Source organism: Salvelinus alpinus, chromosome 4, assembly GCF_045679555.1.
Source record: "Salvelinus alpinus chromosome 4, SLU_Salpinus.1, whole genome shotgun sequence".
NCBI classification, from domain to species: domain Eukaryota; kingdom Metazoa; phylum Chordata; class Actinopteri; order Salmoniformes; family Salmonidae; genus Salvelinus; species Salvelinus alpinus.
Window position 1 is genome coordinate 23116519 of NC_092089.1, and position 23866 is coordinate 23140384.

The 23866-nt window shown below is 42.2% G+C and overlaps 1 protein-coding gene and 1 long non-coding RNA gene across 3 annotated transcripts; both read right to left on the reverse strand.

Moving 5' to 3' along the window:
* Positions 1–748: 748 nt before the first annotated feature.
* On the reverse strand, positions 749–22395 carry c4b (complement C4B (Chido/Rodgers blood group)). 2 transcript variants are annotated; one of them, XM_071396080.1, is made up of 42 exons: positions 22243–22395; positions 20810–20999; positions 20523–20688; positions 20133–20203; positions 19794–19885; positions 19538–19620; positions 19257–19344; positions 17499–17625; positions 17158–17299; positions 16921–17033; positions 16663–16824; positions 16325–16495; positions 15509–15700; positions 15131–15274; positions 11129–11258; positions 10689–10760; positions 10333–10545; positions 10015–10126; positions 9856–9926; positions 9608–9747; positions 9293–9508; positions 9120–9180; positions 8929–9018; positions 8638–8844; positions 8480–8555; positions 8144–8336; positions 7676–7783; positions 7314–7476; positions 7025–7219; positions 6480–6496; positions 5849–6007; positions 5588–5650; positions 5424–5514; positions 5140–5323; positions 3318–3408; positions 2849–2923; positions 2658–2757; positions 1945–2034; positions 1620–1715; positions 1427–1510; positions 1149–1281; positions 749–1030 (listed from the first exon to the last, which is right to left on the reverse strand). In XM_071396080.1, the coding sequence occupies exons 1-42, from the start codon at positions 22308–22310 to the stop codon at positions 889–891; spliced, it is 5181 nt and encodes a 1726-aa protein (XP_071252181.1). In that variant the 5' UTR covers positions 22311–22395; the 3' UTR covers positions 749–888. The 2 variants fall into 2 exon arrangements, with proteins under 2 accessions (XP_071252181.1, XP_071252182.1); XM_071396081.1 differs by lacking the exon at positions 6480–6496 and having other exon boundaries at positions 7008–7219.
* Positions 18783–19040, reverse strand: LOC139573065 (uncharacterized). Its single transcript, XR_011674536.1, has 2 exons — positions 18941–19040; positions 18783–18880 (listed from the first exon to the last, which is right to left on the reverse strand). It is a non-coding gene; the product is annotated as an uncharacterized lncRNA (long non-coding RNA).
* Positions 22396–23866: the final 1471 nt, after the last annotated feature.

A 23866-nucleotide genomic window follows, 5' to 3' on the forward strand; every position in this document is an offset into this window, starting at 1 on the left:
CCCACCCGTGACACGCGCTCCAGCAGGTATATTTCACTGGTCATCCCCAAAGCCAGCACCTACTTTGGCGGCCTTTCCTTCCAGTTCTATGCTGCCAATGACGGAAACGAATTGCAAAATCACTGAAGTTGGAGACTTATATCTCCCTCACTAACTTTAAGCGTCAGCTGTCAGAGCAGCTTACCAATCGCTGCAGCTGTACACAGCCCATCTGTAAATAGCCCATCCAACCAACTACCTACCTCATCCCCATATTTGTTTTTAATTCTGCTCTTTTGCCCACCAATATTTCTACTTGCACATCCTCATCTGCACATATATCACTCCAGTGTAAATTGCTCAATTGTAATTACTTTGCCACTATTGGCCTATTTATTTTCTTACCTCCTTACTTCATTTGCACACACTGTATACAGATTTTTCTATTGTGTTATTGACTGTACGTTTGTTTATGTGTAACTCTGTGTTGTTGTTTTTGTTCGCTCTGCTTTGCTTAATCTTGGCCAGGTCGCAGTTGTAAATGAGAACTTGTTCTCAACTGGCCTACCTGGTTAAATAAAGGTGAAACAAAATAAATAAATAAAAGAGCAGGTGTTCTTAATTTTTTGTATCGTCAGTGTGTGTTCCTTGTATTTATTGCCATGTGCTTAAACACAATTATTAAATAAACCTGTAAACATTATGGATGTCTTATGTTTCTCATTTCATTCATATTGTTGGTAAAGTTGGGCAAAGACTGAATTACATGTTGTGGTTAAAATGCAATTTTATTTATCTTGATAAGTATTGAAAGTGGATGTTACAAACACTGAATTACATGACTCGATAAAAACATTTCATTTTCTAGATGATGTGTTGAGTATGCATGTTAACGTGTCAGTGAACCAGTCACTGGGTGCAGCCATTCAACATGTACTCAGATACAAAGTCTTTAAATTTGTTGCATGTAGTCTTGTTCTTTGATCCTTTGCACTTTTTCTCATTAGGCACTTGTTCAATCCAGGTATTTGATTCCAAAAGGTATTGCATCCTAAAAGTCAAACAGAGAAATGGTGACACATTTACCAGGGAAGTCCAATTCTCACAGAGTAAGACCTTAGTGGTAAAAACATCTTCAGTTGTCTTATGACATCATAGCCAGAACTTACTGGCCAGTAGAGTCGGTGGTGGAGCCATCTTTGCCCATGATGAGGTATTTCTTCCCTGTCTCTAGCTGTCCTTTACACTGGAGCCTCTTGGCGAACACTCGCACTTTGCTCTCCTCCAGCTTCACATCTCCGGCTGGCAGAAAGAGGGCGCAGAGTTACCATAGTTACCATGACCGTAGAAAGAAGTACATGTACTATGTATGGTTACGTCTTCATGAACATTCTAGTTACAGACAGAGATCTCAAGTCAGGATTGGAATAATGGTATTATCACTTACTGGCTCGGAGTACCTGAGTCACATTAGTTGTGTAGAGTTCAAAGTTACTCTTCACAGACATACTGATGACTTGAACAATGAAACCTAAAACAACCAGATTTAAAACGAATTACTAGCTTCACCTTATTTGTCCCATACTGTAACTGTTAAATGATTGACCTGTGTCACACTCATAGCTAAATTGTCTACTGACCGTAATCCACAGTGGGGGAATAGCAAGCATGTTCAAAACGATCTTTCTTCTCTAGCTTCAGTGGTCCAAAAGTGTCCTTCTCTTTGTGGCAGGGCCCTAAAGAACCAATGGGACTTTCTTTAGTGTCATACAGACCCTAACCTATGAAACCAGAACCAATGGAATAGTCCCAAAATGGTAAAATCACGCCTTTAAGGCCCTACAAGCAGGCTCAATCAAATTCTCCATACTATTAGAACCCAGGTCTGGTGCCATAACAGTGAGAGAATACTTCAATAGGGGAACTGAGAGAATGTTGGCGATAGTGATAGAAATAACAACTTACTCTCTGAACACTGGCACACATCCCCTGAACACAATGTTGAAACCATCTTGCTTCTTTTTGGTGCAGCATAGAAAGTAGTACACTTTCTGTCTGTGATTGTGTGTGTATGTGTGTGTATGTGTGTGTGTGTGTGTGTGTGTGATTGAGAGAAAGAGAGATAGAGGAGAAAGAGAGGGGAGGAAGGGAGGGATGGAGGGAGAGAGAGAGAGAGAGGAGGGAGAGAGGATAGAGAGAGAGAGAGAGAAAGAGAGATAGAGGAGAAAGAGAGGGGAGGAAGGGAGGGATGGAGGGAGAGAGAGAGAGAGAGGAGGGAGAGAGGAGAGAGAGAGAGAGAGAGAGAGAGAGAGAGAGAGAGAGAGAGAGAGAGGGGAGGGAGGGAGGGAGGGAGAGAGGATAGAGAGAGAGAGTGAGAGTGTGAGAGAGAGAGAGAGAGAGAGAGAGAGAGAGAGAGAGAGAGAGAGAGAGAGAGAGAGAGAGAGAGAGAGAGAGAGAGAGAGAGAGAGAGGAGGGAGGGAGGGAGGGAGGGAGGGAGGTGTATGTTAGCAAAGACAGACAGACAGACCGGGAGGAAGAGAGAGACAGTGACAGATGGGGAGAGATAGTCAAATTATGCATTATTTTTTAGTGATGGCTAATATATTCAGAAGACTATTTGACAGATACAAAAAATCAATCAAGGTAAAAAAAAGTACAGAAAAGAAAGCCTTGCATACCTGGTTCATAGTAGTCATAGAATGTGGCCGGAGCAGGCTGCAGTAAACCTATAGTTACTGTCTGCACAGCCCTAAACGTTACACACTCCCTTTCCTCAATCTGGACAGAGACAGACAAAATAACTTTGGGCTTTTCGATTTCACACTGTTCCACCGAGTTGCTTGTGTATTCGTGTTTGTGTGAGTCTCACCTCATTAAAGTACAACAGCACTTTGCCATGTGAGACCTCGTAGTGAGAGATGTATTGTTCATCAGGGTTCTTTAGCTGTGGAGAGACAACAGTTAGAGAAAGAGGAAGAGAGGAAGGAAGGATCGAGGGATGAAAAGGGGGAAGGGAGAGAGGAAGGAATGATGGAGGGATGAAAAGGGGTAAAGGAGAGAGGAAGGAATGATGGAGGGACGAAAAGGGGGAAGGCAGAGAGGAAGGAATGATCGAGGGATGAAAAGGGGGAAGGGAGAGAGGAAGGAATGATGGAGAGATGAAAAGGGGGAAAGGAGAGAGGAAGGAATGATCGAGGGATGAAAAGGGGGATTGGAGAGAGGAAGATCAGGGGAGAGAGAGGAGGGGAGAGACTGACAAAACATTGATTACTAAAGAAAAGTAAAGGAGTGGGTTGGTAACGTGTTAATATAGACTCTATATGATGATGAAGACTCACCTTGTCCAGGTCGTCTGTCTGTGCCTCAAAGCCACTGAGCAGTGTGATGTCGGCTATGGACATTCCTGTGAGGTTCCTGGTCAGACTATGACTAAAGAATACAAGTTAGTTAGCTTACTGAAAAACCACTGCCCTATCGCCTAGGCAGTCACAAAATATTCATCCCAGTCACAAATCTGCTGTTATTTGTATATTCATGACAGAATCAGTTCCCTCTCTGTTTAACTGATCTCACACAGACCTCTCTGTTTAACTGATCTCACACAGACCTCTCTGTTTAACTGATCTCACACAGACCTCTCTGTTTAACTGACCTCACACAGACCTCTCTGTTTAACTGACCTCACACAGACCTCTCTGTTTAACTGACCTCACACAGACCTCTCTGTTTAACTGACCTCACACAGACCTCTCTGTTTAACTGACCTCACACAGACCTCTCTGTTTAACTGACCTCACACAGACCTCTCTGTTTAACTGACCTCACACAGACCTCTCTGTTTAACTGACCTCACACAGACCTCTCTGTTTAACTGACCTCACACAGACCTCTGTTTAACTGACCTCACACAGACCTCTCCGTTTAACTGACCTCACACAGACCTCTCCGTTTAACTGATCTCACACAGACCTCTCCGTTTAACTGATCTCACACAGACCTCTCCGTTTAACTGATCTCACACAGACCTCTCTGTTTAACCGATCTCACACAGACCTCTCTGTTTAACCGACCTCACACAGACCTCTCTGTTTAACTGACCTCACACAGACCTCTGTTTAACTGACCTCACACAGACCTCTGTTTAACTGACCTCACACAGACCTCTCTGTTTAACTGACCTCACACAGACCTCTGTTTAACTGACCTCACCCAGTTCTCTGTTTAACTGACCTCACACAGACCTCTGTTTAACTGATCTCACACAGACCTCTCTGTTGAACTGATCTCACACAGACCTCTCTGTTTAACTGATCTCACACAGACCTCTCTGTTTAACTGATCTCACACAGACCTCTCTGTTTAACTGACCTCACACATACCTCTCTGTTTAACTTACCTCACACAGACCTCTCTGTTTAACTTACCTCACACAGACCTCTGTTTAACTGACCTCACACAGACCTCTGTTTAACTGACCTCACACAGACCTCTCTGTTTAACTGACCTCACACAGACCTCTGTTTAACTGACCTCACCCAGACCTCTGTTTAACTGATCTCACACAGACCTCTGTTTAACTGATCTCACACAGACCTCTCTGTTTAACTGATCTCACACAGACCTCTCTGTTTAACTGATCTCACACAGACCTCTCTGTTTAACTGACCTCACACAGACCTCTCTGTTTAACTTACCTCACACAGACCTCTCTGTTTAACTTACCTCACACAGACCTCTGTTTAACTGACCTCACACAGACCTCTGTTTAACTGACCTCACACAGACCTCTCTGTTTAACTGACCTCACACAGACCTCTGTTTAACTGACCTCACCCAGACCTCTGTTTAACTGACCTCACACAGACCTCTGTTTAACTGATCTCACACAGACCTCTCTGTTGAACTGATCTCACACAGACCTCTCTGTTTAACTGATCTCACACAGACCTCTCTGTTTAACTGATCTCACACAGACCTCTCTGTTTAACTGACCTCACACAGACCTCTCTGTTTAACTGACCTCACACAGACCTCTCTGTTTAACTGATCTCACACAGACCTCTCTGTTTAACTGATCTCACACAGACCTCTCTGTTTAACTGACCTCACACAGACCTCTCTGTTTAACTTACCTCACACAGACCTCTCTGTTTAACTTACCTCACACAGACTTCGTATTCAACATCGTTTTCAGAATTCCGGCTTTGCTGAGTATCTCTTCTGTGTCTGCTGCGAGCGTCAAACCACTCAATCGCTGATCGGGGGACATCCTCTTCCTCCCTTTTCTCTCCGTCTCCGTCTCCGTAGTCCCCCTCATAGTCGTTGTAGTCTTCAACAATCTGGGCTGATGAAACAAAGTGTTATCAGAGTGTACTAGTGGAACTCAGTCACACACATCCTAACCTGTCGTAAAAGGAGCACTGAATCAGAGTGGTGCTGCTCACCAGTGTACTCTACTTTCCCCTCTACTTTGACTGTGATTGACAGAAGGTTGCAGTCGTCTGAGGTGTCCAGTAGATGGTAAGCCTTCGTAACCTGCCAGACAGATCAATATCTTACACGGTTGAATGAACATCAAGAAATATGTTTTGATGATAAAGATGCGCACCTTCATCTTGGCTTTTCCCCGTCCCGTTAGCGCTACGTTAATGATAGGATTACCAATCAGTTTCTGGCGAAGTAGAGACAGAGAGAGAGAGTTATGTGTGTGTGTGTGTGTGTGTGTGTGTGTGTGTGTGTGTGTGTGTGTGTGTGTGTGTGTGTGTGTGTGTGTGTGTGTGTGTGTGTGTGTGTGTGTGTGTGTGTGTGTGTGTGTGTGTGTGTGTGTGTGTGTGTGTGTGTGTGTGTGTGTGTGTTGGAGTGGGTATACCTTCAGCTCCGTTTCTACTTTCTCCCCCTTGTTGTCCAATGACAGCTTCTGAATGTCGCTCTTCCCTGGACTAGTGAACTGTACCTCCACTTCTGTGATGGGAGGTTGGGGACTGTTCAGTGCATACTCAGAGAGAGCCTCCAAAGCCACTATAGTATCCTAAAGACATTAAGATGAATGCATAGACTGGATACAAATTGAAGGTAGACATTTAACATGTTATTTCTACCAAATGGTGTAGAATGTAAAATGTCCATCGACTCTCAATGAGTGGGACTATCACCCCTGGGTCACTGTATCAGTAGGATATCAGTGTTGTTGGACTGAATATGAAGGCGGAAAACTAGCAAAACATGCTAACTAGGGACAAGGAAACTACATCCACTCGGAGGCAATGAAGCAGCCACATCATGTTTTGGCATTGTTTGGCTCTCCATCAGTACAGTATATCTCACCTGTGTGGACTTGAAGTCTCCTCCATCAGTACAGTATATCTCACCTGTGTGGACTTGAAGTCTCCTCCATCAGTACAGTATATCTCACCTGTGTGGACTTGAAGTCTCCTCCATCAGTACAGTATATCTCACCTGTGTGGACTTGAAGTCTCCTCCATCAGTACAGTATATCTCACCTGTGTGGACTTGAATCCTCCTCCATCAGTACAGTATATCTCACCTGTGTGGACTTGAAGTCTCCTCCATCAGTACAGTATATCTCACCTGTGTGGACTTGAAGTCTCCTCCATCAGTACAGTATATCTCACCTGTGTGGACTTGAAGTCTCCTCCATCAGTACAGTATATCCCACCTGTGTGGACTTGACGTCTCCTCCATCAGTACAGTATATCTCACCTGTGTGGACTTGAAGTCTCCTCCATCGGTACAGTATATCTCACCTGTGTGGACTTGAAGTCTCCTCCATCAGTACAGTATATCTCACCTGTGTGGACTTGAAGTCTCCTCCATCAGTACAGTATATCTCACCTGTGTGGACTTGAAGTCTCCTCCATCGGTACAGTATATCTCACCTGTGTGGACTTGACGTCTTCTCCATCAGTACAGTATATCTCACCTGTGTGGACTTGAAGTCTCCTCCATCAGTAGAGTATATCTCACCTGTGTGGACTTGAAGTCTCCTCCATCAGTACAGTATATCTCACCTGTGTGGACTTGAAACCTCCTCCATAGTTCTCCTGTGAAGTCAGCCAGCAGGCTGCAGAGTTTGCCCACTCTGTGTCCTTATGAGCCACTGCAGTTAACAGGGCGTAGGCTGTAGTCTCTACTGTTATGGCCTCTGTTGTCGGTACATAATGTTTCTTTTCCTCATTCACCATGCCAGCGTTAGCATACCACCCATGGCAATGGTCTTTCACTGTCAGGAGGAGTCAAAGAATATCAATGTCAGCAGCAATCCCCCATCAGCCCACACCAATCTGACCTATAACAGGAGTGTAATAGGACAATACCTTTAGTTGCCAGTCCTTTGAGTTTTTTCCAGGCAGGCTCAGCCTGTGTCCGGTCAGACAGACAGACTGACAGACAGTAGGCTGTTATGGCCACAGCGTAGGGCCTCTGTAGCCCCTCAACACGTGAGAGCAGGTAGTCGGTGGCTTTGGAGATAACGGCTTTCTACACAAACACAAACACAGAGCATTTAGCCGTTCTGGTTAAAAATAGAAGCATTTGATGTCTCTGTTTTTCTTCTTCTCCAGGATAGAGACGGCTGATTTAAACGGATGATTAAGTTGAAGTCGGTTAATTGGTAACACAAAAGTACACTATACTTAACACGTGTGAGTTAATAAGGAAATATGTCCACCTATCTTACCGTATCGTTACGCTCCTTGTTGTCTGTCAGGAAAGGGAGGGAGCGATTTAGAGCCACAGTTATGAAAGCAGTCATGGAGACATCTCCCTCTATCCCTCCAATGCCTCCCTAGAGAGAAAGAGACAACTCAACTCAACAGATAAAGAGAAAATACTCTGTTGAAATACAGGAGGGTTGCCAGTTCGAGTCCTGCGTCTGACTGAGTTGGTAACCAGAGGGTTGCTGGAATGAAATCCTAGATGCCTTTGCCTGCTGTTGTGCTTTTAAGCAAGGCACTTAACCCCCACACAACAACAGCTCCCCAGGCGTCCAGTGTGGAAGCCTCCCACACCTCTCCAAAACCTGTATATGTTATGTGTGTCTTTCGGAGGAGTTAAAAGCGGAAGTCAAATTTCAGTTGGACCTTGTGTGAAACTGACCAATAAAGTGATCTTCATGTTAAAACTAGTGTTTTTAATAATGCTTTACCTGCATTTCCCTGTGTATGACTGGGTTAGGGTCCGAGAATGATCCATCCTCCTTCTGTTTAACCAGGAGGTATCTGACTGAATCAATGATATCCTGCTCAGACACACCCTGTGCCCATCTCCCCTTCTCTCCACCGCCTGCATTCTGACGTTCTGCCACCAGAGACATCACTTTCACAACAAGGCCCGTCAGCCTTGAGAGGAAGGGTAACAAACACTGTGATAGGATCGGCCAGCTCCAGTCCTGAAGAGTTGCAGTGTTTACAGGCTTTTATTCCAGACAGACAGAAAACTACAGTACCACAAAAACAAGCAATGTAAAGAGAGATGTACGGACCAGTAACTGGTTGGATGGTGCTTCCAAGCTCCATACGATCCATCACCCTTTTTAAATGTCAAAATTCTCATATAGCCTGACAGAGAGAGAGAGAGATAGTATTTTGTGTTTCTTACTACAAATGAAAATAAAACATCTTCATTCCAGTTCTCCCACACCTTGCTCTGTGAACTGGAGGGCCGTATCTCTGATGCCAGGGCTCAGCTCATACCAGCGCTGGCTAAGGTCCATATAGCGGAGGGCCAGGGCTGTGGGGGCCATACGTTTCATAGTCTGCTCTGCACATCCATGAGGGGCATTGAGCAAGCTTTTAACCCCATCGGAAGAGAGCAGGGTTATGGAAGTGGACTTGCCAAACAGCTCCCCTGGGGAATGGACGAGATTGGATATTAATTAAACTGACAATACTGTTGTGAAGAGAAATGATTGGAGGGTAAAATGAGTCAGACCTTCCATCTTGACGAAGATATTGGTGCTGGAGCCAGGGACTGTGTTGTCTGGTAACTTTCCATTAATCATGAAAGATTGGCCACTCTTCCCTGACAACAGAGAATGAGAGAAGCTGGTTGGTGCTTTTTATGACATAAACTATTATGTAAATAAAATGCTGCCATCATAGATATTCTGTTAGCAATCTCACCAATATCGCCACTCAGGTCAACAAAATGAGTTTCCTCCACTCTCTTCTCTATTCCCTCCGTCTACAATATGAGAAACTATTATATTACATACATGCAGTAGCTTTACAGTAATGGATCTTCAGATCATTTTTTCTGTAGTAGTAACTTTTCCCGATATTTTTTGTATACTTACTCTAACATTCAGAATCTTTTCAATAGCATCACTGCCGTCCTCATTCTCTATGTCATAAAGGCGTATTTTGATGGGTATGGGGCCGGTTTCCATGGGTACTGCAGAGAAAGTGACGGCTTTGGAGGAGTGGGCCTCCACGGTGACGTTGACATAGGTTTTGATGGAACTGGAGCCTGGTGAACAGAGCTTGTCATTTCTCTCCATGTGGAGGGCAATCTGAGAAGGAGGAAGGTGGTCCATCAGCTGCATTTTATCTCTCTGTATATGCTTCTGAAGTGTAAAACTGTAGTACTACAGAAAGTGATTTAACTCAACCTGTGCATCCTGGTCCCAATAGTTGTAGACAACAGGAACAATAGACATTTGCTCAAATCTTTTGACTGAGTACGGCAGCCTCAGAGAGACAAAAACCTTCTTAAACACACGGAACTCATGTGGTTCTGCCACACAGATGCCTGCAGGAAGGACACACACAGACAGGTCCATTACTCTCCAGAATGTCACCACACATTTCTTACTATCTAGGTACAGGAATATGAACCAATAGAGGAGGAGGATGTTACCATGAGAATCAGACAAGCTGACAGCCTGTATCTCCCAGGTGGTGATGGAATCAGGCAGAGCCACAGTGTGACTAAGGGAGACAGAGAGAGAGACAAATTACAACAGTGTTTCAGACACATGGCGCCGATTTACTGTGTGTCTAAATGTCGATTTCTCACCTTCCTTTGCCGTTTATATCGACCACTGAGAATGCAAAGCTTGGGGGGAAACTTCTGCGTATTTGCTGATTGGTTGTGTCAAAGAAGTCTTCGATGTCTGTGGCACTCGTAGCTAAGAGGAGAGAGTGCAGACTAAAGGTGTCACAATAATATAACCTTTTAAGATCCTATTCTCACCCAATCCTTTTAAGTTATAACAAGTCAGATATTTTGTTTCAAAATTCCCATGTCTGTCTAAAGAATAGTGGCTGTTATCATTTTGTTACCATGTTATACATGTTAGAATGGTAATATCCCCAACAATCAAGTCATCCTCACTCCTGCCATGCCCTCTCTGGGCATCGTCTCGTTTCTTCTTCTCCCTCAACTTCTCTCCCTCTATGCAGCAGTCCAGGAAGGCCTTGACACAGACATGGTCCTTATTGGCTCGTGCCACTCTCTCGGCTCGCTGCTGACACGTCCTCAGCATGGGGATCAGGGACAAGCCATGAGAACAACACTCCTGCAGCTTGGCATCTGAGTAACTGGATTCTGGGAGTTGGACATGGTGACATAGTGACAAAAGGTCAAGTGACAAAAGGTTTTAGTTCGTACCTGCCAGGACTGATGAACTGTCTCTCCCACCACCTCAGCCAGCAGTTAGTGACAGTCAGAGTAAAGTAACGTTGTAATACTTATGGACACCATCTGCTCCTGGAGGTCCAGGGAACGCCTCTGTCGTCTGAAGCCTGACTCACAGTTAAACCCTAAGACAAACACACATACGGTAGGGTGAAGACCATCAAATCAAAACATCAACATAGAACATCAACATATTGTGGGAACATGTAGGTTTTGAGCAACTAATGTCATTAATGCTTTGTTGAAATGTACGTCTGAGTTGGTGTTTTTTAAAAATTGTATTCGTTTTTTTTTCTTTGAAGGTTGGGCATTAAGTCCCAGCCAATGTCACGTCTAGTTTAGTGGATCCATGTCTGTGAAATGTTAAGTTGTCTACCTCCTAAAGGGGTTTTAACCCTATACCAGAGAACATCATTCAGAAACTACGGCCCAAAGAAGAAGTCGTGTAGACACTAGACAGCTGTTTAGTTCAATCACACTACGCTCCTCATACCCTTCCTCATCTTAGATAGCACATGAGAGTTGGAGATGAATGACAAGCCAGCGTCGTTCAACACAGAGGCTGTATCTGAGCCGCCACCGTATGAGCAACCAAGGTCATAGGACTGCATCGACGAGAATACCTTTGAACGGCACACAAAATATTCACACTGTTAGTCAACAAGAGCCTTTTGGTCTTTATTGCATAGAATATATTTATACCTGTACATTATAAGGAGTGAGTTTTAGAGGAAATAATGTGGAGGAGACAGTATGCATTATTATTCTTTAGTAAATAGTAGCTTGTATATGTGTATATACAGTACCAGTCAAAAGTTTGGACACACCTACTCATTCAAGGGTTTTTCTTTTCTATATTTCATATTTTATATTCTTCAAAGTAGCCACCCTTTGACTTGATGACAGCTTTGCACACTCTTGGCATTCTCTCAACCAGATTCATGAGGTAATCACCTGGAATGTATTTCAATTAGCAGGTGTGCCTTGTTAAAAGTTCATTTCTGGAATTTATTTCCTTCTTAATGCGTTTGAGCCAATTAGTTGTGTTGTGACAAGGTAGAGGTGGTATGGGTATTACCAGTCGGTTCAGGGCTATGGGATACAGGGGGTCGAGGGTGGTCTGCCGGGCATTAGGATGACAACCCAACTCGAGATGAGGGCTTTTAGCGGGTGGAATAGTAGGGACCAATTGGAGGTTTACTTAGTAGAAATGCAAATATCATGGTACAACTATATAGACACTCAATCATTATGTTACTTTTTAATAGTACGTTTACAAAAATATATTTTGATAAAAAGAATTGAAAGGTGTGTCTCATTATGGTAAGTGGTGAAATAAGTATAGCCAGTTACAATTGTAATGGCTTAGCAGATAATAAGAAAAGACGATCAGTATTTACCTGGCTAAAAGAGAAGGATTATAATATCTATTGTTTACAGGAAACCCATTCAACAGTTTTAGATTAAGTTTTGTGGAAAAAGAACTGGGGGGGCAAAATATATTTCTCCCATGGGCAAAGAAATTCAAAAGGGGTGATGGTTTTAATTAACAATAATTTTGATCCAAATGTGCAAATTGTCCAAACAGATCCTCAAGGTAGATGGATTATTTTAAATATGTTATTGGACAATAAACAAATATGGCTTGTTAACCTACACGGTCCGAATAATGATGATGATCCAAGCTTCTTTGAAAATATATATAAGAATTTATCAACTCTACAAGCAACACTAGACTCTATTATTATAGTGGGAGATTTTAATACGGTCTTAAATACCTCTATGGACCGGAAAGGAAATCACACTACAAACTATCACCCTCAGGCACTTAAGGAAATCATGAATGTCATGGATATATTGGAATTAGTGGATATATGGAGACTTAAACACCCTGATTTAGTGAGATATACATGGCGGAGGCTTAATCAAGCTAGTCGTCTTGACTACTTTCTTATACCATTCTCTCTGGCACCAAAAGTTTAAAAAGTGTTGATAGGGGACAGAATGCGGTCGGATCATCACATAATTGGCATATACAGTGGGGAGAACAAGTATTTGATACACTGCCGATTTTGCCGATTTTCCTACTTAAAAAGCATGTAGAGGTCTGTAATTTTTATCATAGGTACACTTCAACTGTGAGAGACGGAATCTAAAACAAAAATCCCGAAAATCACATTGTATGATTTTTAAGTAATTAATTAGCATTTTATTGCATGACATAAGTATTTGATACATCAGAAAAGCAGAACTTAATATTTGGTACAGAATCCTTTGTTTGCAATTACAGAGATCATACGTTTCCTGTAGTTCTTGACCAGGTTTGCACACACTGCAGCAGGGATTTTGGCCCACTCCTCCATACAGACCTTCTCCAGATCCTTCAGGTTTCGGGGCTGTCGCTGGGCAATACGGACTTTCAGCTCCCTCCAAAGATTTTCTATTGGGTTCAGGTCTGGAGACTGGCTAGGCCACTCCAGGACCTTGAGATACTTCTTACGGAGCCACTCCTTAGTTGCCCTGGCTGTGTGTTTCGGGTCGTTGTCATGCTGGAAGACCCAGCCACGACCCATCATCAATGCTCTTACTGAGGGAAGGAGGTTGTTGGCTAAGATCTCGCAATACATGGCCCCATCCATCCTCCCCTCAATACGGTGCAGTCGTCCTGTCCCCTTTGCAGAAAAGCATTCCCAAAGAATGATGTTTCCACCTCCATGCTTCACGGTTGGGATGGTGTTCTTGGGGTTGTACTCATCCTTCTTCTTCCTCCAAACACGGCGAGTGGAGTTTAGACCAAAAAGCTCTATTTTTGAATCATCAGACCACATGACCTTCTCCCATTCCTCCTCTGGATCATCCAGATGGTCATTGGCAAACTTCAGACGGGCCTGGACATGCGCCTGCTTGAGCAGGGGGACCTTGTGTGCGCTGCAGGATTTTAATCCATGACGGCGTAGTGTGTTACTAATGGTTTTCTTTGAGACTGTGGTCCCAGCTCTCTTCAGGTCATTGACCAGGTCCTGCCGTGTAGTTCTGGGCTGATCCCTCACCTTTGTGACAAGGTAGGGGTGGTATACAGAAGATAGCCCTATTTGGTAAAAGACCAAGTCCATATTATGGCAAGAATAGTTCAAATAAACCAAGAGAAACAACAGTCCATCATTACTTTAAGACATGAAGGTCAGTCAATGTGGAAAATTTCAAGAACTTTGAAAGCTTCTTCAAGTGCAGTCGCAAAAATCATCAAGTGCTATGATGAAACTGGCTCTCATGAGGACCGCCACAGGAAAGGAAGACCCAGAGTTACCTCTGCTGCAGAGGATAAGTTCATTAGAGTTACCAGCCTCAGATTGCAGCTCAAATAAATGCTTCACAGAGTTCAAGTAAGAGACACATCTCAACATCAACTGTTCAGAGGGGACTGCGTGAATCAGACCTTCATGATCGAATTGCTGCAAAGAAACTACTAATAAAGGACACCAATAAGAAGAAGAGACTTGCTTGGGGCAAGAAACACGAGCAATGGACATTAGACCGGATGGAAATCTGTCCTTTGGTCTGATGAGTCCAAATTTGAGATTTTTGGTTCCAACCGCCGTGTTTCTGTGAGACGCAGAGTAGTAAGGTGAATGCACCAATTTGTAAGTCGCTCTGGATAAGAGCGTCTGCTAAATGACTTAAATGTAAATGTAAATGTGAACGGATGATCTCCGCAAGTGTGGTTCCCACCTTGAAGCATGGAGGAGGTGTGATGGTGTGGGGGTGCTTTGCTGGTGACACTGTTGGTGATTTATTTAGAATTCAAGGCATACTTAACCAGCATGGCTACCACAGCATTCTTCAAAGATACGCCATCCCATCTGGTTTGCCCTTAGTGGGACTATCATTTGTTTTTCAACAGGACAATGACCCAAAACACACCTCCAGGCTGTGTAATGGCTATTTGTGATGGAGAGCATCAGGTGACCTGGCCTCCGCAATCACCCGACCTCAACCCAATTGAGATGGTTTGGGATGAGTTAAACCGCAGAGTGAAGGAAAAGCAGCCAACAAGTGCCCAGTATATGTGGGAACTCCTTCAAGACTGTTGGAAAAGCATTCCTCATGAAGCTGGTTGAGAGAATGCTAAGAGTGTGCAAAGCTGTCATCAAGGCAAAGGGTGGCTACTTTGAAGAATCTAAAATATAAAATATATTTAGATTTGTTTAACACTTTTTTGGTTACTACATGATTCCATATGTGTTTTTTCATAGTTTTGATGTCTTCACATTTATTCTATAATTTGAAAAAAGTAAAAATAAAGAACACCCTTGAATGAGTAGGTGTTCTAAAACGTTTTACTGGTACTGTATATTCACAAAAAAATATATTGGGGGATTAGAAATTATGCAGACAATTACATTGATGGAAGCTACAATCTTTCTGCAATATTAAAGCTGATCTACACCCCCCCCCCCCATAAAAAAATAATAATAATAAAATAATAGTAGCTTGCCTGTTTGGGGGTGAGTTTGTTGTGGGCATTGAGAGCATAGATAGCCTTGTCCACAGCCAGCAAGGCAACTTTGGCCTTCTGACCATTTAAGTCTATCTCCAGCTTTGCGGTGTTTCCTGGTAGATATTCATCTTTTGACTTTACCTAGAGCATATAAATATACATAGGAAAAGATTAGGATGATAACACCAAATACGTATCATTAGTAAATGACTCTGAACTGAATTGTAACTTATTAACATTCAGCACAGATTCAACCCTTTATTTCTCTTTCTTTGTTTTGTGTTTCTAACAGGCTTTGGCCATATTGCTGTCTGATTCTCCAGAACTCTCTCTGTCAAAGCTGATGCTTATCTACTCCTGTCACTGTTTACTCACCTTCACTGTCCCCTCACAAACATCATTGACGTCTACCCACACAGAGTCAGTAATGATGTCACCTTTCTGATCATAGTAGTAGCCAATCAGACGGAAGGAGGGGGTCATATCAGGCGTGATTGGAAGCTGAATCTTTGTTAAGTCCCCTGATTTGACAGAACCCTGTTTTGTTAGCACTCCACGGCTGAACACCTGACGATTAAAAACAGAAAAGTCATTGTTTTTCCTCTCAGTTATAGAACTTTTCCACCATGTCCTGTTCCTTATGATTTCAATTCAATTCAATTCAAGGGGCTTTATTGGCATGGGAAACATATGTTAACATTGCCAAAGCAAGTGAAGTAGATAATATACAAAAGTGAAATAAACAATAAAAATGAACAGTAAACATTACACTCACAGAAGTTCCAAAAGAATAAAGACATTACACATGTCATATTATGTATGTATATATATACAGTGTTGTAACGATGTACAAATGGTTAAAGTACAAAAGGGAAAATAAATAAGCATAAATATGGGTTGTATTTACAATGGTGTTTGTTCTTCACTGGTTGACCTTTTCTTGTGGCAACAGGTCACAAAGTTTGCTGCTGTGATGGCACACTGTGGTATTTCACCCAGTAGTTATGGGATGATGGCACACTGTGGTATTTCATCCAGTAGTTATGGGATGATGGCACACTGTGGTATTTCACCCAGTAGATATGGGAGTTTATCAAAATCGGGTTCGTTTTCAAATGTTCGGGGGATCTGTGTAATCTGAGGGAAATATGTGTCTCTAATATGGTCATACATTGGGCATATATCTCTCACCATGTAGTAAATAAACCCATCCTCTGGTGGCCCATTGAAGACTTTGAATACAACGGAAAGGGATTGACCCGGCGTCAGAATCTTCTGGCTCACGCTCACGCTCAGATAGCTGTTCCCAGGAGACGATGCACGTTTGACGTCTTTGGTTATTTTCTGGTCATCTACAGTCACCTGATGGAAACAGAGAGGGGAAAACATGGGATAAAAGAAGAGAGAATCAATCCAAAGTCTTTAGTTTCATATTATTTCTTCAGTGTTTTGTTCACAGCCTATTGCTGTATTGCTTAAAGCTACTGCTAGAAGCTACAGTTTTATTTGGACTATTTTGTTATACTTACCTCCACATTAATGTCACGATCAAAATTGGGAAGGTTAAAATCGTGCCACACTACTCCCTGCTGGTTAGTCTTTACAGTTTGGTCTCCATCCTGGAGTTCTGGCAGATGCATTCTCACTGGCTCTCCAACAGCTGGGGAACCATTTGGGAGACGGACCACCACCTAACAGATCACCGGACAAAACAATATACAGTTTATCATTTCACAGATAGACATTGTTCAATCTAACGTATCTCTGTCATCCAAATTTAGACTTACCACTACACTGAGGGGAACTCCAGGGATGTAGTGAGAGCGGGTACGGGACAGGTCTACAGTGTAACGCTGGGAAACAACAGGAAGAGACACCTCTGCTTCCTGTAGCTCACCACCTGGTGAAGGGATAAAGACAGTACAGTACCAACATGGTTTAGTTGTCTTGTACCTACTGTATGACTGTACCACATTTCAAAAGTCTCTTTTTGTTCAAACTAAGAACAACAACTGATGCCTTACTGATGATGTCAGTGACAGACACTGCCACGTAAAGCTGTGCTTTGCTCTGGACCACGTCTGAGAGGGTGGTGTTGAGGTTGGATTTGAGTTGCTCGATAAGCTTGGATTCCTGGAGAACCGCTGACCCCTCTCCAGCTTGTATCTGAGAGAAAAAGACAAGCGACAGGTTTCAGGTCAAACCATAACTCAAGCTTTGCTTAAACCAAAATGTTGTAACTTTATGTAGAAATAGGTTGGCCACCACTTCAGTTGTCCTTCAGAGCTTTAGTCTTTGTGAGTCTTCTTCTCTGATTGAAGAGTACAGATATGTTGATTGAAATATGCCACATTTATCCTCTCACCGATCCAGTCAGCTCCAATCCTCTGATGAAGACAATCTTCTCCTTTTCACCATCCGGCCCCTGTGTTTTCTCCTTCACTCCAAACCGGCAGTGGAAAGCTCCCTTTATACTCTCACCATAGGAGTACCTGAGGGGGAAATGCAGTGAAGTCAGACCAACTGATAACAATTACAGAGTTCTATAACATATTCATAGATTTGATAAACATTTAGAGGACTTGTACTTGGGTGAATGTCTCAATGAGAACCACATAGCCCGAACTAAAGTTACATTTGCGTGCTCAGTCCCCTCCTGTACTCCCTGTTCACTCATGACTGCACGGCCAGGCACGACTCCAACACCATCATTAAGTTGGCTGATGACACAACAGTGGTAGGCCTGATCACCGACAACGACGAGACAGCCTGTAGGGAGGAGGTCAGAGACCTGGCCGTGTGGTGCAAGGACAGCAACCTCTCTCTCCCTCAACGTGATCAAGACAAATGAGATTATTGTGGACTACAGGAAAAGGAGGACCGAGCACACTCCCATTCTCATCGACTGGGTTGTAGTGGTGCAGGTTGAGAGCTTCAAGTTCCTTGGCGTCCAAATCACCAACAAACTAACATGGTCCAAGCACACCAAGACAGTCGTGAAGAGGGCACAACAAAACCTAATCACCCTCAGGAGACTGAAAAGATTTGGCATGGGTCCTCAGATCCTCAAAATGTTTTACAGCTGCACCATCGAGAGCATCCTGACGGGTTGCATCACTGCATCGTATGGCAACTGCTCAGCCTCCAACCACAGGGCACTACAGAGAGTAGTGCGTACGGCCCAGTACATCACCAGGGCCAAGATTCTTGCCATCCAGGACCTCTATACCAGGCGGTGTCAGAGGAAGGCCCTAAAAATTGTCAAAGACTCCAGCCTCCCTAGTCATAGACTGTTATCTCTGCTACCGCATGGCAAGCGGTACCGGAGCACGAAGTCTAGGTCCAAAAGGCTTCAAACAGCTTCTACCCCCAAGCCATAAGACTCAATTACCTCAATTACCTTGACACCGGTGCCCCCACACATTGACTCTGTACCTTTACCCCCTGTATATAGCCTCCACATTCACTCTGTACCTTTACCCCCTGTATATAGCCTCCACATTCACTCTGTACTGGTACCCCCTGTATATAGCCTCCACATTCACTCTGTACCTTTACCCCCTGTATATAGCCTCCACATTCACTCTGTACCTTTACCCCCTGTATATAGCCTCCACATTCACTCTGTACCTTTACCCCCTGTATATAGCCTCCACATTCACTCTGTACCTTTACCCCCTGTTTTTTACCTCCACATTCACTCTGTACCTTTACCCCCTGTATATAGCCTCCACATTCACTCTGTACCTTTACCCCCTGTATATAGCCTCCACATTCCTGTATATAGCCTCCACATTCACTCTGTACCTTTACCCCCTGTATATAGCCTCCACATTCACTCTGTACCTTTACCCCCTGTATATAGCACCGTATTGTTATTTACTGCGGCTCTTTAATGAATAGTTATTCTTACTTATATCTAACTTTTTGGGGGGGTGTTTTCTTAAAACTGCATTGTTGGTTAAGGGCTTGTAAGTAAGCATTTCACTGTAAGGTCTACACATGTTGTATTCGGCGCAAGTGACAAATACAATTTGATTTGATTTGACATGTTATTTTCAGCACTTTGTCAGGAGCTAGATGTTGTAGTGGGGAAACAGTTGACATCAGGATTAAATCTTACTTGGCTAAAATTGTGAAGGTGAACTGTTCAGTGTTCAATAGAAAGTAGCTCTGCTCAGGTATGACGGTCACCTCAAAGCTCGGCAGCACTGAAACACAAAAACAGGTTCAGAACAACAAAACATTTCTTATCCTTCCTCCATGTGTAAGAAAATCTATAAATAATAGCATGAATACAATTTAAGTAAAATATTTTAAGAAAGATTGGCTTTAAACTTGAAATATTCAAATGGTAAATAGAGAGTAAGTTGAGCAAAGGAGATAAAAAAAGAAAATATGAACCAAATTTCTTGACTTGAAATTCTCGAGTAACAGCATTCTTTTCATCTCCTTGGTAATGAGCCACGATCCTCCACACACCCATTCTAAAATCAAAACACACCAGCTATGATATTAGCTTGTCTTATTATCATGTAGTGTTTAAGTAAATCATGTAATCAATTGATCAAAGAAGGATAGTTGCACAACATCAGTCAATTAATAGATGCTAACATTGAATAATTGTGAAATTTCTATAGCACATAATATATGATTGTACTCTGAGACATCAGGGATATTAAAAGGGATATCTGTGAATATTCCATCCGTAGCTCTCTTAAGAGTCTTCATTATCCGGTTGCCCGCAGCATTCTACCAAGGAGATACAAATCAGTTACTATACAAATCAGTTACTATACAAATCAGTTACTATACAAATCGGTTACTATACAAATCAGTTACTATACAAATCAGTTACTATACAAATCAGTTACTATTTCACAACTCTTTCAAACATCAAAGATCTCCACCACAATGATAAACATTTCAACACTTCATGAAATGAAATGTAACAACGGAATGTGGTCAGAATGTGGTCAAATTAAAAGTTTGTACTCACAAAAATAGAGATGTGAAAAACGTCATCATGGGGCTTCATTGAGTGGTTGAGGGTAAATATCCTGTATTTCACTGGTAAAAAAAAATCCTAATATAATATCTTAATTGTAAACCTTTGACCAATATTAAAGTTGTACTTGGGGATTTTGGCAGTAAGGCCCTTTCTCTACTTCCCCAGAGTCAGATGTCTCTAGGTGTCTTAGCAGATACGCTAGTTAGCATTGGCTCGCGAAACTACCTCTAACTTCCTTCATACTGGACACAGACACATAAAAATGATATCCACAAGTTCATCTGACTCTGGGGGGGAAGTAGATAACGGGCCTCACTGCCAAAATCACAAGTATCCATTTAAGAATGGGGTTCTATTTCATGTAGACTGTAGATGTACCTTGCTGTGTAGGGTTGTAGATAGGCTGGTCAGTCTGAATGAAGATGTAGCCTCTGTGTTGGGAGACTAGGACCCTCACCATCTTCCTGTCTTTGACCCCATCCATCTCAGCCACCAGCATAAGATAGGGAATATTCACAAAGATGGGCAGCTTGTCCCTTTCTACCTGCAAGGTGGGAAAAACATTGAAATGAAACCAATAAGACCTAGTGTATCTCCTATGTCTTGTTTGTGATGAAGTCTGTATGGTCATTCATTTTACCTAGGCAAGTCTCACTAAGTCATACCTCTAGTTCCACAGTTTGGATCTGTCCCTCCTCAGTACACAGAGTGCTGCTCTTTTGAGACATCAGATTTGCAGTGTCCTCATGCTCCAGGTAGAGGGTAACACGTTTATTCAGGAGGGCTTTACCCAGCTGGACATAAACACGCTCCTTCACCCCCACATGGAACACATTGGGAGCTGAGATAAAGAACCTGAGCCAGAGAAGGTAGCATTTAGAATACTGTATCTACCATCCAATACTTTTAACAGTCTAGAATGTAAAGTATCACTTTAAGGTCAGAGACAAAAACCTAAAGATGTTTTATGTTTGTCGAACACCAGTATATCAAAATGCTAAATGTGCAAGTCATTCAGAGGCATTGAAGTACTTAGATTAATCTGAGTTGAAACAATAGATTAGAATACAACTGGAATATAGACATCTCGCACTGTAAAACATATTGTGCTAGTTCCACTTTAAAAAATGTAGGCAACTATTTCCATCAGCTTTTGGAGGATTTCCAACATGAGGTATTTTTAGGTATAATATACTTACATTTTAGTGTTTCACAAACACTCATATATTAAGTCCAGCATAAAAAAAAAATGGCTAAGAGACAACTTAATTTGATCTACTTAATCTTTCTGTTTAGGTACTTTCATTGATGGTGTTAAACAGTGTTAGTGTTAAACATGGCTTTATGTATTTCATCGCTTGGCATCTTTATCCACTGTAACAGGAATTATTGAGAGCAGAGCTTTTTCCACGAGCACTAACTGGAGGTAAAGTTGCAAGCGTTGTAGTTTATGTACTTGCCTCTGTCAAGAGTGGCGCGCATGATCTTACTAATACTGAGAATGGGTGGTCACATCATTGAACGTCACTTTGCCCTACGGTTTGGATATCCGTTCATCGTGATCCATTACACCTCATAGCAGAACAAACTGTTTGATACTAATGTAGAAATGGGATTTTTTCATTCTTCAAATGTGCATACAACATTGTGTAAAAGTATCGTAAAGTTTTTTTTTAAGAGCCACATGGCAAGTTGTTGGAAGAACTTAAAATTCTTTAGTTGAAAGGAAATATTATGATAATTGAGTAAGTTAAACACAATTTTCCTGGTAGTTGTTTTTCCACACAAACAGTCGTTAAGATACTGCATTTATCTTATGCTGAATTCATCATTTTTTGGGGGGTCGGGGTTGATTGAACAAGTCATGTAAAGAACTAATTATATTCAACTAAAGATAAACGTTTTGTTTATATCAAAATAATTATATTTTCAAGTATGATTTACTAAACACCTGAATAATGTTTTTACAGTGCATGTGACCATGCTAAAATATAAGTAAGTAAAAGTTAGAGTTAAAGCTACACGCACATACAGGACACAGGAATGCACTGATATTGCATAATGAAATGTTTCATGAAGATATTGTTGAAACATTTACCTGTCCTGTCCATGTACAGACTCAGCAGCCAAAATGAAGAGCACCATAAGACAGACGGGAGAGCCCATGGTTCCTGTTCACTGTCTTTCCTCCTGCTCTGTCCACAGACCCGATCTTCACAGTTTTATTCACTCAGCTTATATAGATCTCTCCCTTTTCTCTCTTTCTCAATCCTCATGTCAATCTCTTATGCCCCTCCCTTCCCCTCTCCCTCTGAGACAAAAGTTATGTCACTTGTAGTCACTGCCTGATTGAGGCAGGATGCCACTTACTGTCAATCATCAATAATCAAGAAATTGTCACAACTTCATTGAAAAGACAACTGTTGTATAGTTATCTTCAACTGGTTGGTTCAATATGGGCAAGAAAGGATTACAACTAAAAGAAGAAAGTCATCTTTGGGATATTATTATTCAAAAGACTCTTCACAGGATTAGATCTGGTGTTACAAACAGAGCAGTTTATTTAACTGTTTGGCTTACGCGGTCAAAAACTGGGGAACATTGGAGAGAGATTCTTCCATTTCACAATGAGAGTCTATGCTCCCATTGGTCAGTGCAACTGTGCTTTTCCCTGAGATCATGTGATTTCTAAGATTTATCAGGCCTGTTCTAGTCAGTGCCAGCATAATATTATTCTGTGTTCTAGTCAGTGTCAGCATAATATTATTCTGTGTTCTAGTCAGTGTCAGCATAATACTATTCTCTGTGTTCTAGTCAGTGTCAGCATAATATTATTCTGTGTTCTAGTCAGTGTCAGCATAATATTATTCTGTGTTCTAGTCAGTGTCAGCATAATATTATTCTGTGTTCTAGTCAGTGTCAGCATAATACTATTCTCTGTGTTCTAGTCAGTGTCAGCATAATACTATTCTCTGTGTTCTAGTCAGTGCCAGCATAATACTATTCTGTGTTCTAGTCAGTGTCAGCATAATACTATTCTCTGTGTTCTAGTCAGTGTCAGCATAATACTATTCTCTGTGTTCTAGTCAGTGCCAGCATAATACTATTCTGTGTGTTCTAGTCAGTGCCAGCATAATACTATTCTGTGTTCTAGTCAGTGCCAGCATAATATTATTCTCTGTGTTCTAGTCAGTGCCAGCATAATATTATTCTCTGTGTTCTAGTCAGTGCCAGCATAAAACTATTCTGTGTTCTAGTCAGTGCCAGCATAAAACTATTCTGTGTTCTAGTCAGTGCCAGCATAATATTATTCTCTGTGTTCTAGTCAGTGCCAGCATAATATTATTCTCTGTGTTCTAGTCAGTGCCAGCATAAAACTATTCTGTGTTCTAGTCAGTGCCAGCATAATACTATTCTCTGTGTTCTAGTCAGTGTCAGCATAATACTATTCTGTGTTCTAGTCAGTGCCAGCATAATACTATTCTCTGTGTTCTAGTCAGTGTCAGCATAATACTATTCTCTGTGTTCTAGTCAGTGCCAGCATAATACTATTCTCTGTGTTCTAGTCAGTGTCAGCATAAAACTATTCTCTGTGTTCTAGTCAGTGCCAGCATAATACTATTCTCTGTGTTCTAGTCAGTGCCAGCATAATACTATTCTCTGTGTTCTAGTCAGTGCCAGCATAATACTATTCTCTGTGTTCTAGTCAGTGCCAGCATAAT